Source organism: Sander lucioperca, chromosome 2, assembly GCF_008315115.2.
Source record: "Sander lucioperca isolate FBNREF2018 chromosome 2, SLUC_FBN_1.2, whole genome shotgun sequence".
Classification (NCBI taxonomy): Eukaryota; Metazoa; Chordata; class Actinopteri; order Perciformes; family Percidae; genus Sander; species Sander lucioperca.
Genome location: NC_050174.1, coordinates 15,257,241 through 15,273,786, shown reverse-complemented (window position 1 = coordinate 15,273,786; position 16,546 = coordinate 15,257,241). Strand labels below are relative to the sequence as shown.

The following is a 16,546-nucleotide window of genomic DNA, read 5'->3' as shown; positions in this document are numbered from 1 at the left end:
CAAAATTGCAAATATGATGTCTCACCCGCCCCCCTTGTAGCTGCAAACTGAAAAGCTCAGTCTGATAGAGGTTGGCAGCAGTTTGGTAGACAATTGGCAGTTGTGCCTCAGGGTTCATGAGCTCCTCCGTGGTCTCCACTGCATTGCCAAGACGAATGGCTGTATTGATCCCTGCAACTGCCTTGAGTTCTGGTCAAGAAAATTATCACAGAGAGTCATGTCTTGCAGATAACCCAAGGCAAGGCATGTCGGTATTAAAATTACATTTCTTCCTTACCTCATATGCTGAAATGACTTTGGAAACCCCAGATTAAAGTTGTATCATGAACTGTACTGTGCAATGGAACATAGACTCTACATGTGTGCTATGAGAAGCTTGCAAGTGGGTACATAGGTGATTTTCAACTGACCAGTAATTATGTGTTAATAAACATCTATGGTAAGTAAAAAAGGTGCTTACTTCGTTTCTCTGCCTCAGCAAAGTCATTACAAGAGCTGACAACTCTCTGAATCTCCTCTTTGTCCACCATCATGGCCCTGCCTCCATCCTGCAACACAAAGATGAGTGTACACTACAGAGATACCACTAAGATCCCATGATTACTCAACATGTTTTAATGCAGGGCCGTGGAGGGCAAAGTGTCCGTTGGTTTCCATTCCAACTGAAGTTACGGTGGTTGATGAGTTTTTCTCTGAAGGTGTGGAGTTTTTTTTCTACAAAAGCTGGGTATTTTTGGCATACTGGGGATTTTGCTTTTGTTTGCATACTGCATACTACATTTTGGTCAAATTACTAGTATAGTAGGCAGTTTCAAATACAGCCAGTGTCTTCACTGCCTGAGTAGTGAAAGCAGCTACAGTCCTTTATCAGCCAGTGAAGTGCGTGTGCTCTCAGCAGTACTTAAAAATTGAAGTTAGTCCGCTTTGTCAGATGGACAATGAAAAACAGAAAAATGTCCAGTTTAGAAAGCCAATACTGCAAATGTGTGTATGATTTGTTCCTACAGTATTCCACACACTTCTTTAAACACTTTTCTCTGAGTGAATTAATATGTACTGTGGTCTGTAAGTTGCCAACACAGTCATTTTCAACTATGGCCTCCCCCAAATACTGCTTTTTGTCATTATATTATTGTATACAGGCTTATTTATTTTATACCCTCAACAAGTGCAAATAAATGACTGCTTGGAAAGAAACTCAGAGGAGCTCTGGCTCTTAAGGCCCTAAGTTGGAAACAATCAGTATACCTTGGATTTATGTTGGCAGTAGGTGGTAAAATGTTCCAGGTACCAGCGACAGTTTGACTCCTGAACACCCAGCAGGGCCAGAGCTTCAAGCCTAAGTGCAGCCAACAGAGCAGCCTCATCCTGGGTCGACACCGCTTGATTCACCTGCCTTTCTGCTGCCTGGACTGGAGACAGGAAAAACCAAGACAGACGTAATTTAGGGATAGGTTTTTCTTTCAAAGTCTTTCAGATAAGTACTGAAACAACCCAATTTTATATAATTTCTACATATGTATCAAATGCACCAACGCGGTACAAGGAGGGTTTTTTTTTTTTCCATGCCAAAAGGAATGCATTCATGTTACTTGACAGCGTTTTGGGAAAAAAAAGTAAGTGTCATGTGGGAGGAAAAGTCCTTACTATTGACAAAGTCAATGCAGCCCTGGATCTCCTGGTGAGTCAGCAGCTCCTCATAAACATCTCTTTCTTCGGTAGCAACCGAGGCGCGCTAATTGAGGGAGTCAAAGAAAAATAAATGCATATATACTGTACATATATATATATGTATATTTGATATTAATTTCAAATAGCATTTGTAATTCGTTCCTGGTCACATTAATTTTTTCCCCCACTCATACTGATGAAGTTGCATATTTTACATATCACATTTCAACCATTAAGTGGAAATGAACGGCTCTTGTTTGTACAGTATTTGTAAAGAGAATGGGAGGCAAGATGTTGGATGGTGCGGAGGGATTGTGTTTGGTGAAGTACAGCTGACAATGCAGCCACTGGAATGTGCTGGCAAAGGCTTGTGGAGTGAGTCAGTGCAGGCAATCCCTTTCAGACCTCAGTGTAGATATCTCTTCAGTTGTTATAGTTGTCAGTACATGACACTGCAGTCAGAAACATTGGTTCAGAGCAACAGTCAAGTTTAAATTATGTGCATCACTCAAATTTGGTCTTCATGTCTTATGTTCTTCTATTTTGTAATTTCAGTTCATCGACACCACTTTCAGAGCGACACAGAAGGCCAAACATCTGTTTGTGGTCAACCTGAATCCATCAACACATGCTGTTAGAACAGGCTTTGCAACCCTGTTCCCACCATGGGTGAATACAGGTGTGACATTGCATACAGTAGCTTAAGTGGAGTCATGTTTTTTTTATTAGTGATGGCAATTTAATGTCACTGATGTTTAAATTACATTTATGTAACGGAATATCTGACTGTCGATTGGTGAGTAGGTGAGCAAGAGAGCAAGCAAGCGAGAGAGAAACTAAACAAACTTTGTTACAAAGACCGTGAAACTCTAATCAAGCCTTCTATACAGGAAAAGCCATTAATGAACCAAACATTAATATACAAATAAATAATGACACCGAGACATAGGTGGTCACTGAAGTGTTTGTTAGGCTTCTCACCCTCCCTGAGGACTGATCTTGCTTACGAGCCTTGGCCTGGCTCAATGTGTCCTGGTAGTCTTGGGCTAGAGCTTCCTGGGTATTCCTCAGCATTGCATTAGGATTATTCAGGGCTCCCATTGTCACAGACGTCTGACCTCTGTCAACTGCCTCATTTATGGCAATCACAGCAGCATGCACTAAGGACAACAGAGTGTGTGTGTGTGCGAACATTTTAGTGTTGGCCAAAAAGACATTAGGAAACAACACAAAATGAGTCAAGAGATTTAGCGTGTACGTCAGAGGACTTACAGGCAGCTTCATCCACTGAAAGCTCATTGGCCAGGATTCCTCCAATCTTACTGAAAGCTGGCATTTGAATGCCATACTTTTCCAGCTCACTCCTCATGTTACTGATCTCTTCCTCTAAAAGACAGATATAAAGTCATTGCAGGGAAAATTGTGGTGTTACAGAGCATAGCATAATAAAGGCTCAAATATGCTGCATGAATTTATTAATGTTTTGCTTTGGCCAATCAATTCTAAATCTTTTGTTTATTTTTCACAACAGCATATGCAGTTTTTCTGATGATCTGTATAACTCTTAGACGTGTTCATCATCAAGAAGCACTGTGTAAATCCTCACAAACGCATTTTCCCAAAAGTTCAATTAAAGTTAGTTAAAATTGGGAAAAAAACAAAAACTGTTCAGAAGTGATTGAAAAACCCATGTGAGTAAACCCTGAGGCTTACTCAGGACAATCAAATGTCAAAAGCTTTGAAGCCTGGTAGTTTATGTGTCCTAATCAGTGTCATTTGAATGGCTGCAGGGGATATTTTTATGAACTGAAATTTTGGATAATTTAAACATCTAAATCACAGACAAGATGTTTATACAAATCGTCATCAAATCCTACAAGCTTGAGAGCACATGACATTATTTTGTTTAATTAAATCCCAACAAGTAAAAAAATAATAATAATTCCTCCCACAGAGGATTCTTATTAAATGAACACATGCACAACTAGGTGCGTGCACATCAGTATTTCAAAAAGCCCTGAGGCAACATTTATCCTTCATTTTAAAAGCAATTAATAACTTCATTGTTTATTCTATTGTTCTACAGTAATAGAGGTGCATTTATACACATTCTATATAATGTTTAAACTTTTATGCTATACTTATGTTTCAGGAGAAGCTTATTTCCTGTTACCTGTGAAGGCCACTTTCCCCAGCAGGTCCTGGATCTGTGGTGCAATGCCCAGTTTGTACAGGTACAAACTGAAATGAACCATACGATTTAGACCATAAGATTTACACACAAAAGGATAAGGAAGCACTGAGAAGCTTGGAACATTCTGATATTGTACAGTCTGATATCATGAAACTAAAACGCTAGTGTTTTGAAAACTCAGGATTGTTGCTCCTGATGGCCTTTAGTTTCCACCCATGTCAAACTTACACCACAGGGGGGTAGTGTTGGCACACATTACAACAAGCAGATACTGACAGCAGGCAGCTGGCTCAGTCCACCACTGAGCATTGAAATCAACGAGCATGTGGCTGGAAACTTCATAAAACTTTCATCTTCCCGCAGGTACCTGATAAGTGGTAATAAATTATAGATATTTAAGGCAGGTCTGGCATCAGCACAGTTCTGAATGGAGCAGCTGTACTAGCTGCCTATTCTGCCCTTTAGTCACAGTGTGTGTGTGTGTGTAAACAAGAAATGCACTCTGTCCTTGGGACACAGAGGTTTTTAGACAACTATCTAAACTCTGCTTATACAAAGGGTAATGTTTTAACATGCAGACAGCTGATTCAGTCTGAGATACACGCATAGTAACAGCTGATTGGGATTAATGAAGGTGGCTGATTACAAGCCACAGGGGTTACTGACCCCCTGATCAGCTGACTAGCTTGGAGCAACTAGCTCTCTGTGGATTCCCCTTGTTTATTTTCATGTTGTCCTCTTCCTTTGAGACAACAAATTAAGCCCTACATCTCTACTTTGTCAAAAGTTTTTTTTTTTAAATGTTCTTTCCTCATTTCATTGTGTTCCCTTTCAATTTTACACCACACTGAATGTGCAGGAGCATCCGGTGCTTTGCCTCCATTTCTGCATTTGTTTGTATCCAGGGAAGCAGAGTATTCACTGTGTCCTTGTGGGACGTAAACTGGACTAGCAGGAAGGAAGAGCACGTGTGTGCATAAGGAGGGAAGGAAACCAATTCTCACAGGACCTGACTGAAACACTACAACAAAGAAAATAATCCAAGCAGCTCACATAACCACTCCCTAAATCTGTTTGGCTGACTGGACGGGTCAGATAGATAAAATTGACCCTTCAGTTCATTCAAAGTCATCTCAACTGAAAAAGCAAGGGCCTGAAGTTGAAATTCTCCAGCCACCCACATTATAGTAAAACCACAAACTTTTCTTTTGCAGCATTACAATATTTTTCACAAACACAAAACCATGACAAAGAACATACCCTTTGTGATGAGACTACATGTAAAGAGTTGAGCACTGGAACACCACATTTAATTTACCAGAAAGCCCCTGAATACATGCAGTATAGATGTTTATAAAAGCAGTGTCCAGAGAGTGGTTATTCTCATCAAAAGTGTTAAAAAATAAATAACTCAAGTAATGGAGTCTAGAAAATAACATTGCAGCAATAGTTGCCTATAGCTAAATGCATGTTGCTGTAGTGTATAATATGACTTTGACCTACTTAGGAAAAAACATTAAAAAGGTCTGTATTTAACAAGAAGCACTCTGCCGTACCCAAGTAGAAATAACATTTTCCAGTTCCTGTTTCATATCACTTACTAAATACTATTTTGTTCTCAACGTTTAAATTCGAGGTTGAACTTAATGGGAACAAAAAGAGGCCATGCCTGAACCCCACAGAGTAATACAAATGTTAGTGTAAGCAGTCTCAGACATTTGTCATCCTACATATGAGCTGTCCTTAAATTACGTAACTTGAGTACACTGCTGTCTGGATGGCAAAACAACCACTCAGACCTCAAACCTGTCAAAGTCAAACCAAAGAGTGTGACACTGTCTGCCATAACCATCGAGTGAAAGTAAATTAATCAAAATTAACCCGTCAGTGACAAAAAGTATTAGTGGACTAAAAAGTCAACATTTACAGGCAATTGCAAGGCTTGCTAAATCTAAACCTCCTATTAGCTCATAGTTTAATTCTAACTATCTCTATTTCTTTCTTGGAAGTGAAATTGCACGTGACATTCAGGTGTGGCACCTTCAGGAAAAAAAACAACCAGGTACCCTGCCATTGGGAAAACAAAAGACTGTAGAGATAAGTCAGCATTGTTGCTATCAGAAGTGAGAAATGCATGAAGACTGTAAAGTGAAAAATCACTTTGTTTTTGGAACCCTTTTATTCTTACCTCAGTGCGTGTATGCAGTAAACCACCTTAGGCATGTTTTTGCGATCGTACACATCTGTCGTTTCGGGATAGAATATCTGAAAGCAGAAACCACAATATATATTAGTCACTCTTCTTTTATCAGTGTCCTGGCACTCTTTATTCTGCTGCAGCCAAACAGGAGCACAACAGCCATAACAATGTTTCATCACATTTTAACCTTTACATCCATGACAAGATGCAAGGGGTGGACATGATAAAATGAACGGCTGTAAAATATAATGCAATTCCAGCACTGCAATAAATGCTACCTTTGTGAAGCACATCATTTTCATTGCCACAGAGTTCAACACCAGTCACTGGCATAATTTCCAAAATACTGAGGGTTACGAGCTTTACAGAGGTGTAGTATTTATTGCAGTGCAATTGAATTGTCCTGCATTTAATTTTAAAGGTGTTTATGATGTTTATCTTTTATCACTGTTTATGGTACATATTCGGTTGTCCATGTTTTTTTTACTTAATGCCAAAAACTTGGCTAGCCTTTCCTAACAAATATGTGACATCATACACACATTTACTATAAAGGAGGACACGGTTTCCAAAACACTGGGCCAGCTTTTGCCCTAAAATGTCGTAAATCATGTCACAGCACAGCTGAATAATGCTCTCAACAGCATGGTTTTGCTCAAAAACGTGGATGGTATAATAGAGAAAGCTATGGATAAGGTTACATTATCAGAGTGACAATTCCTAAAAAGGCTATTCATAAAGAACTGCTAAATAAATTACTATAAAGAGGATCCCAAAGGGCCGCACAGAGAAAAGTGGGCATCAATTTTACCCCATTTTCATTTCCAGGATACACCTCAGTGAAGTCTTTTGTGTCATCTCATGAGGTTGATACCGTTACAATTTCATCTCTCAGTGCTTACAATCTTACAGGTGGATGAATGTATGTATATGTATGTGTGTGTGTGTGTGTGTGTGTGTGTGTGTGTGTGTGTGTGTGTGTGTGTGTGAATCATGTCACCAAGATTAAATTATTATTATAGTTTCCAGTAACATTTGAGTATACAGTACAACACCTTTTGCAGTTTAAGTATCTAATCAATAAATCACGCAAATTATGAAATTAAATTATATACTCTCCTAGTTTACGATTCTACTGGTGGGATGGATTCTACTATGTTTTAGTTGTAGCTGTAAGATGGTTTTTGACCTCTAATATCAGTGATTATGTACCAACCCTGAGCCAATGAACACATGACAAAGTCAAGGCATCCCAATTCCATAGTTTTTGTTGCAAAAGCATCACTTGAACGGGATCTCTCTCTGTCAGTTTTTTTGTTTGTTTGTTGTGCAAGCCCCTTACCTTGGGTAGACCTACTGACTCCATGGCTCTGAGCCACTGCACTGTGTTGTCGGTGTGTCTGAAGTGCAGCCCTTTGCTCTGAAGATAAAAACAGTAGCACAGACATATAAATGTAGCCATATTATTATGAGAAAGTGCAGAGAAATGGTTCAAAACTACCACTGCAACCTGAAAAAGTAAGGATGCACAGATTTATCTGCAGAACATGGGTGTTGGCTGATATTCGCCTCGTTGACTGCCATCGGCCTATCGGCAAATAAGATGGCAGTGGCCGATGTTTGTGGTTTTTTGCAGTCCGCTAGCATGCTACTACTGCAGCTGCTGATTTGTAGAAGAAGCGCTGGCATGACGCATGACCTAAGAGGTTAAAGGGTGGCATGCACACATGTAGTTTGTTTACAGTACAAGAAAATGTCGGCCGTGTATCATATTATACCATGTCGGAGAAAGATCAGCGACATAAACCGCCACCAGCAAGACTCAGTCCTTGATAACCACAGCATTTGAGAAAGGGAGATAATTCGAACAGTGCCAAAGCTAAAGGGATTACTAACAAGGAGAGGGAGTTCATGGCATTAGAGATGACCAGCCGTTTCGAAGCCTACACACAGCCCAGTCGTCGTCATTTTGCTGATGTTTGTCTCCCCGAAATCGACATTGTGGCTACACACATTAAATGAGCTACTGGCTTGTGTGAGAATGCTTAGCCTCACGGCACAGTGGATTGACAAAGATTTTAACTTGATAAAAGCAGTGTTATACTTCCAGTATAATATAGAATCAGAATCAGCTTTAATGGCCAAGTAAGTGTAAAGACATACAAGGAATTTGACTCTGGCTTTTCGTTGCTCTCAAAGTACATACACAGATATAGACATACAGCTAAAAACAAGGACAACAAACAATATATTAGTATTATTAATATTAACAATATACCATTTCATTGCTTTTGTAATGGCTTTTACATTTAATTTATGTTTAACAAAATGTTTTGTTGGGCTATGTAGCCTAAGTACTGATAAGGTTTGTTAACAAGTTGTCAAATATAAATAAAGTCAAGCTCAAGGTCAAGCTAAACATTTTTGCTCAGACATTTTTGTAGTAGGCCTTAACACTTCCAGTGTAAAACTGTCAGGGATTGCCTTAAAGATCTGGAAATAGTCTTCCTGTCTGCTATGATGTAAGCTGGTGGAAATTGAAATGTAGTACAACTATGACCTTACCTAAAGAGGGAAGTTGGAGTATAAATGCAAATGGATGAAGGGGTACCTTAAAGCGGGCCTGATCTCTGTCGTAGATCCTTTTCTCAGACACCATTTTGGGGGCAAAAAAGTTGGCAAGTTTGCCAAGGTAGACACCATTCCTCAGTCCCTCCTCCAGTTCTGTGGTAGGAGGCAAGTCCTCCTCTAGGCAGGCCTCCATCCATCTGAGAGTACACAATATCATCTTCAGAGTAGGCACAGGATTTTCATAAGCATCTCTAGTGTTCAACTTTTTCAAACCAACTGACCTCAGTGGAAAACCGCTTTCGAAAGAAGTTATTATAACATTCTGAATAAATTACTAATTAAAATCTAAGTAAGCATGTTCATGGCATTAAGCTGAGAAGTGGATAACCTTTTTAAAACTATTACTCAACTAGCTTATATGAATAAAAATGAGAAGAAACTACTCTCAACAGCATTAGGAATGTACAGTAGGAACTCAACTCATCTAAGTGACTGACTAGATTTCCAATGAAATCACCAGGATCATTAACATGCCAGACTTCTCTATAATACTAAGCAGCATGCTATGGTTGCATTCAGAGTATAAACAAACATTAGTCGTCTCTGTTCACCCTGCCACCAAGATTTACTGCAGAGTGCAATTTATGAGGTGGCTGAATGCCTGAATGTAGTCAGCAAGTCAATATTGGCTTTTCCTACACCTGCTGCCCTTCCGATCCGAGCAAAAACTAAAGGCCAAGAACACACAAATATGATTAAAAAAGAATGCCTTGCTGTTATTCATGGCATCTACATTACAGTAGCATAGGAAAAAAGCTCTGTATGGAAAGCGTATGACAACTTTGTCTTTGATCTATATACTGTTACAGTATGAATATGATTTTATTTCGAAGTTAGTGAATATACAACCTTTAAACTAATTTCTACGGGATCAACTATAGATACTGATACACTCTGTGAGACACTGTCCACTGACTAACAAAATCAGTGAATTTATTAAAGAGCAAAAGTGTGTGTAAACAACAAGAGCATTTCAGCTTTAGCCTGAACCCCATAATAAATGAACATTTACCATTAAATGTCATGCTTTCATTTCATTAAATTAGTGTTTAAAAGGATAACACAGGGCTACCCAACTCCAGATGTAAAATATTTATTAATTGTGTCAGCGCTGCTATAATTAACTGAAATGTTTTTTGAAATGTTAAAACAGAGCAATGTAGGCCAATGTGAGAACTGGGCATTGTTACAGGCAGCACCCACACTGAGCCCAGCATGCTTTAGGAAGGGGGCTGTGGACAGACTTACAGTTTGAACTTTGGCACCACGTAAAAGTTAAAGGTTAGGTGTACTTGTTAAGTGGACAATGTGAGGTAAAAAGAGGTTAACAGTGAGAGATATAGAAGAAGATAATATATTTAACACTACTTCCATTAGTCTAAAGCCTCAGGGATCACTGGTGAAGGTTGATGAATTTCACTTCTACGAGATATGGAGAAAATATCAAATATCATGATATTTGTTTACCAAATACCTCAAAGCGATATTGTGGCGATATTGTAGGCTTGACAATTGGTGCTTTCACAAAAAAATGTACACAATGAATTTTTTTATAAATAAATCAACAGAAATGTAGATATAATGACTAAGTGGGTAAAGGCAAATAACAGCAGCTAGAACAGTCTGGTAAGTTCAGAAAATGACAGCACTTTACTGTAATGCAGCTTTTAAAACCAGGAAAAGACAACACTTATATTGTGTCATATTACGATATCCAAAATCTAAGACAATATCTAGTCTCATATCACGATCGATATAATATTGCTATATTGCCCAGCCCTAACTTCTGCAAGACAATAAATTGTTATGAGAGAAAAGGTGATTTTTACCTCTACATGGGATAATCACAGAGATGTTTGACACACTTAAATAGAGCATATCTGGTGTATGTTAAAATAATGTTGACCTCCTTTCAAATTTATGCAATTCCCTTTGAAAGTTTTGGGAATGGCTTCATAGCGGTCTCTGCCAGACTATTTCCAAAGATGTTAGGAAAAATCCATTCCAAAAAGCTGGTAAATGATTTGTGAGCATGGTGAATCATCATGGTCTGAAAATCTGTTACACATTATCTTACCGCCTGGAAGTGACAACATATTTACTATTATGGCTACACCTCTTTTCTAATGGTTCAACCCCAAAAAAAACAAACCGCTTATGTGTTAAGTTTTTACCTTTTTGCTCATCATCCTTCAACTGAATGTATCCTTTGCCAAAGGCAGTGTACAGTGCTTAGTGATTTAGCTTCCTTATTTTTGTTTATGGGTTTCATTCATACCAGCAGCTTCTACCTTTCCGTCTGTAAGCAATAAAGCTCTCCCTCCCACATGGATGCACACAGACAACTTGTTTAGGTTAATTAAGGTTGTGTGGGTGGATTCAGTCTGCCAAAATAGGTGTCAGCACATTGAAGGACAACCACAACACATCATGCACTGTCAAACCCAGGGGAGAGTGTAGGTTAGGTTAGGCACCTTAAGGGAATAAAGCATCCTCGTAACCAATTATGTCAGCTAATGCTGTAGATTATGCAAGAAGAACTCATAAATATGGCGTGAACTCATATTCACGCCATATTTCAGTGTTTTATAAAATGTTAAATAGATAGCCACTGCATTTTGCTGTACTATTACACCCATCTTCAACCATAAAAACTGTCAATATTAGAAATAGCTGAATACGCTGTTTCTTTATAATATAAAATAATTTCTTCCCACGTGAGGAATGCATTAAGTTTACAGGCTCTGGTCAAAGCTCAGGTTTGTGGAATAGGGATCAAGAAATAACTATCTGGCTCTCCAGCACTTTATTAAAGATTTGAAGTCAGGCGTGGGTAAACGTAAATAGAGATGCATCGATTACTCGATTAATTGTTAAGTCGATTAATGGAAAATTACAATTGTTTAAGTAAATAATAAAGCAAAAATGACAAGCATTGTGAAAATGCGATGCCTTTCCTAGTCATTAGGTATGTAATTTATGTAATGTGACTTACATTACAGTAAATTTTATATTTTGGGGTTTTGGACTACATAAAACAAGACATTTAAATCATAAAATATTCTGTAATTAGTTGATTGAGAAAATAATCAGCCTAAACTTAAAGAAGCAGTCATTTATATCAAGCAGGCATTGTTTGGCCTGCTATCAAACAGATGCTATTATTATATCAATATCAGTTATCCTTTAACCCACACACGAGGTTGCATGTCAGAAAACGCCTCTTTGGTACTAAATGAGTATGAAACTGATTCAGACAGACACAAAAGCGTGCTCACACAACCAGACATGTATATGCAACATAGCTTAGTGGCTAAGCCCAACCAGGGCAAAGCAGTAATGCAGATCAAAATCCAGAAAACTTTTATCTTATATTTTTACTTTCATATCTCCATAGAAGTCACATATAAATGGAGAGGATCACACGCATATGATAGTCAAGATAACTGAGGGGAAAAAAAGATCTCCGTTTGGCGGGAACGTAGTCAAAGGAACATCCTGCAAGGGTAACAGAGCTCTTCTGTGAAACTTCACTTCCTGTACTTAAAACAATGTTGGGAGAACTTGAAGCAGGACAGGCTAGCACTCCTGTTTATAACCCTCCAAAGCAGGCCTTCCTGTCATTGTCCAATCTGCGACTCACCGGGCAAAACAAAACAGCTTTCTGGACTCTGGGACTTAAATTAGTCCCATCTCAACATTAGTGATCTACACTCCTTTGCTTTCAGCTACAGTATTTCTTACTACATAGAGTGTCTTCTGAAGGCTTGCGTCATGTAGCTTAGTCACGCTGGTCATGAGTTTGTGTTTGCATGGGTGCCTGTGTGTGTCAAATGAGAGAAATTTAGCATTGCGGTTGGGTAGGGTGTGTCTAAAAAAATTTGAATAATATCCTTGACTGAAAAACACATGCTCTAGATATTTTGGGGTGGACCTATATCAAACTGAAATAAATTATTTATTATATATATATATATATATATATATATATATATATATATATATATATACACACACACACACACACACACACACACGTACATACAAACTAGGGCTGTCAGCATTAACTTGTTAATCGCGATGCAATTAAGGGCCGAGCGTTTTGTTTTTAAAAAAAAAAAAAAAAAAAAAAAAATCGTATTAATCGCATGCCGCCATTTATTAATTTATTTTCACTTCACTTGGCTTTGCGTCGTGCCTAACAGGCTACTATTTTGCCGTACTTCCTCGTAACACATCCTGCTGCTTCAGGAATAGCAACGCGGATTTCTGTGCCTCATTCTGGTGCCACTGATATGTCTGCACTTCTCTCTGATGCTCTGAAACAGACGTTACAGGCAACAGAAACATTGCTGCACGTGACGCTAGTTAATACTATACTCGACAGCAGCTAACGTTAGCCTACCGCTAGCTAGTAGCTGGATTAAACACGGTTATAATGCTGACAGCTAACGCTAAACGGTGTAAAGTGTGTCTGTATTTCACTGTAGAGGAAGTAGGTTTTAAAAGTACCGCTTTAGCACCGGTATCCAAACCAAACAATACCCAACCCTAATATTGACTCTAGATTCAAATGTGTGACTAGATTAAATATATAATAAACAAATACAAATCTTAAAATCAAGTTCATAAAGTCACTTTCTTTGCATTCATTTGATTCCCAATCAAGATACACTGGTAAGAATTGCATTCCATTGTTAATATGTACTTAAAAACAGTTCTGAAATGCAAAATAATAGAATTTTAATCATGTGATAAAACATGCGATTAATCGTGATTAACTATAGAATTTTAACAATTAAATCGCAATTTAATCATCGCAAAATTTAATTGTTTGACAGCCCTAATACAACACAATTAAGGGGAGTACAATCAAGTATCAAAAACTGAGGAGGACACGCTGTTGGATGCCGTCCTCCTCTCCTACTCTTTCTTCAATGCCTAACAAATTCATCTCTTTCTCTCCCTGTGTCTTTCTGCGTGAGCAGCACTGGTTGAAGCCTGAAAATATTGTAAACAAATGAAATAACGTAACTTATTACACTGGTCGGACTGTTCAGCTCTGTTTCAGACTGATACCTCCGGTTCAGGCTGTTTCTCATCCTCAACACATGCCTTTTTCAGTCGCAGAAAATACTTTTCAATACTCATCTGGATTGAAGCAGCAAACATTCAGTGTAACAACACTGTATTCAGAATATAAAATATTTGTATAGCACTTTTTAAATGTGTGATTGTGTAAAGGTGTTCACGAGATACCAACCTTTCGTGAACTTGTGAATTTCGCCAGCCATCTTCTCCATAGACAGTGTTTTCATGGAGACAGACGCTAAGTGCACGGGGTGATGAGCGTGCGTGCATGCGTGCATGTAGCTGCTTGCGTTTAGGGTCTTTGTATTATGCATTGCAGCATTTCTTGGCCACTTCTGATATTTTTACTAATGTTAAAGTGCTCATATTATGCTTATTTTCAGGTTCATAATTGTATTTAGAGGTTATATCAGAATAGGTTTACATGGTTTAATTTCCAAAAAACATCATATTTTTGTTGAACTGCACATTGCTGCAGCTCCTATTTTCACCCTGTGTGTTGAGCTCTGTTTTAGCTACAGAGTGAGACATCTCACTTCTGTTCCATCTTCGTTGGGAGTCGCACATGCGCAGCAGCAAGGTAAGGACTACTAGCTAATCAGAAGCAGAGTATGAGGTCGTGCCACGCTAGCAGCTAGGCGAGCATTATAACATGTTTTCTGTTGGAGATTAGGGCTGAACGATTAATTGCATTTGCGATAATATCGCGATATGTTAAAACGCGATTTCCTAATCGCAAAGGCTGCGATTTGGTCACATGACTCGCGAGAGCAAATCAGTCTGCACTCCGCAGAGAAAGCATCAACTTAGCACGCTAACGCTACACTGTACCTTGAGCTGATTTCTGTCATTCAAACAACTGAGTTGTAGTTTAAAACGTTTACAGCCATTTTAATAAAATGAAGGGTTTTATTCTGGTTCGAGTCCATACATGCAGTTAATGGATACAGACACACAGAACTGAAGACTCGGTTGGCAACTATTAGCTAGCTCTGATTAGCGGTTAGCTCCGGTTAGCGGTTAGCTCCGTTATAAAGATATGGAGTGGAGGAGCTGCCACTGAGAGGGGTAACAATCAGACTCTGATAAATGACGTTCGGGGAGCTTTCACAGCAGCGTGGCCGCGGTGTTTCAACGGTTTTATTAGTACAGTTAATCCCACGGCAAGAACACCAGAAACTAGCTAACGCAACGATAGCCTCTCTGAGCAAGTGCACACGGCAGCACGCAACTTCACGAGGGGGAGGGGCTGGAGGCAGCTCCTCTCTGTGCACTGTAAAAAAAAAAAAATACACGTGTGTGTGTGTGTGTGTGTGTGTGTGTGTGTGTGTGTGTGTGTGTGTGTGTGTGTGTGTGTGTGTGTGTGTGTGTATATATATATATATATATATATATATATATATATATATATATATATATATACATATACACTATATTTTTACTTTTTTAACTGTCTAGTGTGTAATTGTGTGTTGTTCATACTATAAAATGATTTATTGTTTGTCTTTGTTGAATAATACAGAAGACAAAGAGCTTAAAAAAATAATCGAATCACAATCGCAATATTTGGGAAAAAAAAAATCGCAATTAGATTATTTTCAAAAATCGTTCAGCCCTATTGGAGATGGTAAGTCCCTTTGGGGTGGACTTTGGGCTTTTTCACTTTGTAAACCTATAACATGCACAAAAAAGATATATAACACAATAAAGGAAAGGGAAAAAGCCAAAAAGCATAATATGAGCACTTTAACAAAAACATAGGTGGATAATAAAACTATATGTCTCGTGTAAGATCGTAAGCCAGGTGTACTAAAAGAGTTACTTCTACATAGTTGCCTTGTTTCAGTGACTGCTGACTCCTGACCCTAGAGAGCAGATCCTAACCCCATGCTCTCTGTGGTTGACAGTTTCATTAGCAGCTGTCTTAATCCTAATCTAACTTGACAACTTTCCCAGAATAGAGGTTCCAGTCCACTATTGACAGGAGTGTAGAAAAGTCAGCAGCACTGGGATGGATTAACAGGAAGCTAGAAAGTGAAAGTGTGAGCATGTTTTGTATGAGAGTTAAAAACAGCCATTTTGAGGTTGACTGTGGAGGGATTCTAAAGCACCTGTTCCTGAAACGGCCTCAGTGAAGGTGAGCTAGCCTTCCACTAAAGATTTTGAGCACACTACAAAAAGAAAAAATGTGTGATAATGTAGGCGTTGCCCGATTATTATGGCTGACTGAATCTGTGCTTAGTCTAGCCTACCTGCCCTTGTATACCCTTATTATCCTGTGACATAAGCAGATATTGTAGGCTACGAAATAGTCTTTACTGAGTCAAAGTGCAAGTTCAGTTGTCAAACAATAATCTGTCAGGAAATGCTGATGTAAATGAGGCTGCGCACACTCAAAGAGTGTCCCAAGAAGAAACATGATTGCTGAATCACCACAGAGTGCTACAGTAGGTTCACACACCAATTAGAAATCCTGGAAATCAATCGTTATGCGACTGGGTGAGACGGTCACAAAATCAGTGTGTTAAAAGAGGCACGATTACACTTTCTGTTCCTTCCTGCTCCGATGGATGCCCTTGTCAAGAAGACAGGAAGTGGTTTTAGCTTTGCTCAGGCACCTCACAAGAAAGAGTCTTCATCAGATTAATGTTGCCTTTAGAATAACTAACCTTTTCAAAGAATCTTGTGAAAAGCATTGCAAGCAATTGGAACCAAAACCTACTGTGAAAATTAACATGCATTCGATTATTTCAGCAATT

The 16,546-nt window shown here is 38.7% G+C and overlaps 1 protein-coding gene across 2 annotated transcripts in view; it reads right to left on the bottom strand.

The window, feature by feature from the left end:
- The window catches only part of iqgap2 (IQ motif containing GTPase activating protein 2), a 38,593-nt gene that overhangs the window by 18,299 nt on the left and 3,748 nt on the right, over positions 1–16,546 (bottom strand). For both annotated transcript variants that reach the window (XM_031309171.2, XM_031309172.2), the window contains exons 3-12: positions 8,677–8,833; positions 7,408–7,485; positions 6,054–6,130; positions 3,845–3,912; positions 2,944–3,057; positions 2,653–2,831; positions 1,648–1,735; positions 1,249–1,412; positions 461–548; positions 26–189 (exon numbers count right to left, since the gene is read on the bottom strand). In XM_031309171.2, the coding sequence (XP_031165031.1) occupies positions 26–189; positions 461–548; positions 1,249–1,412; positions 1,648–1,735; positions 2,653–2,831; positions 2,944–3,057; positions 3,845–3,912; positions 6,054–6,130; positions 7,408–7,485; positions 8,677–8,833 (1,177 nt within the window). The remainder of the gene's footprint in view (positions 1–25; positions 190–460; positions 549–1,248; positions 1,413–1,647; positions 1,736–2,652; positions 2,832–2,943; positions 3,058–3,844; positions 3,913–6,053; positions 6,131–7,407; positions 7,486–8,676; positions 8,834–16,546) is intronic.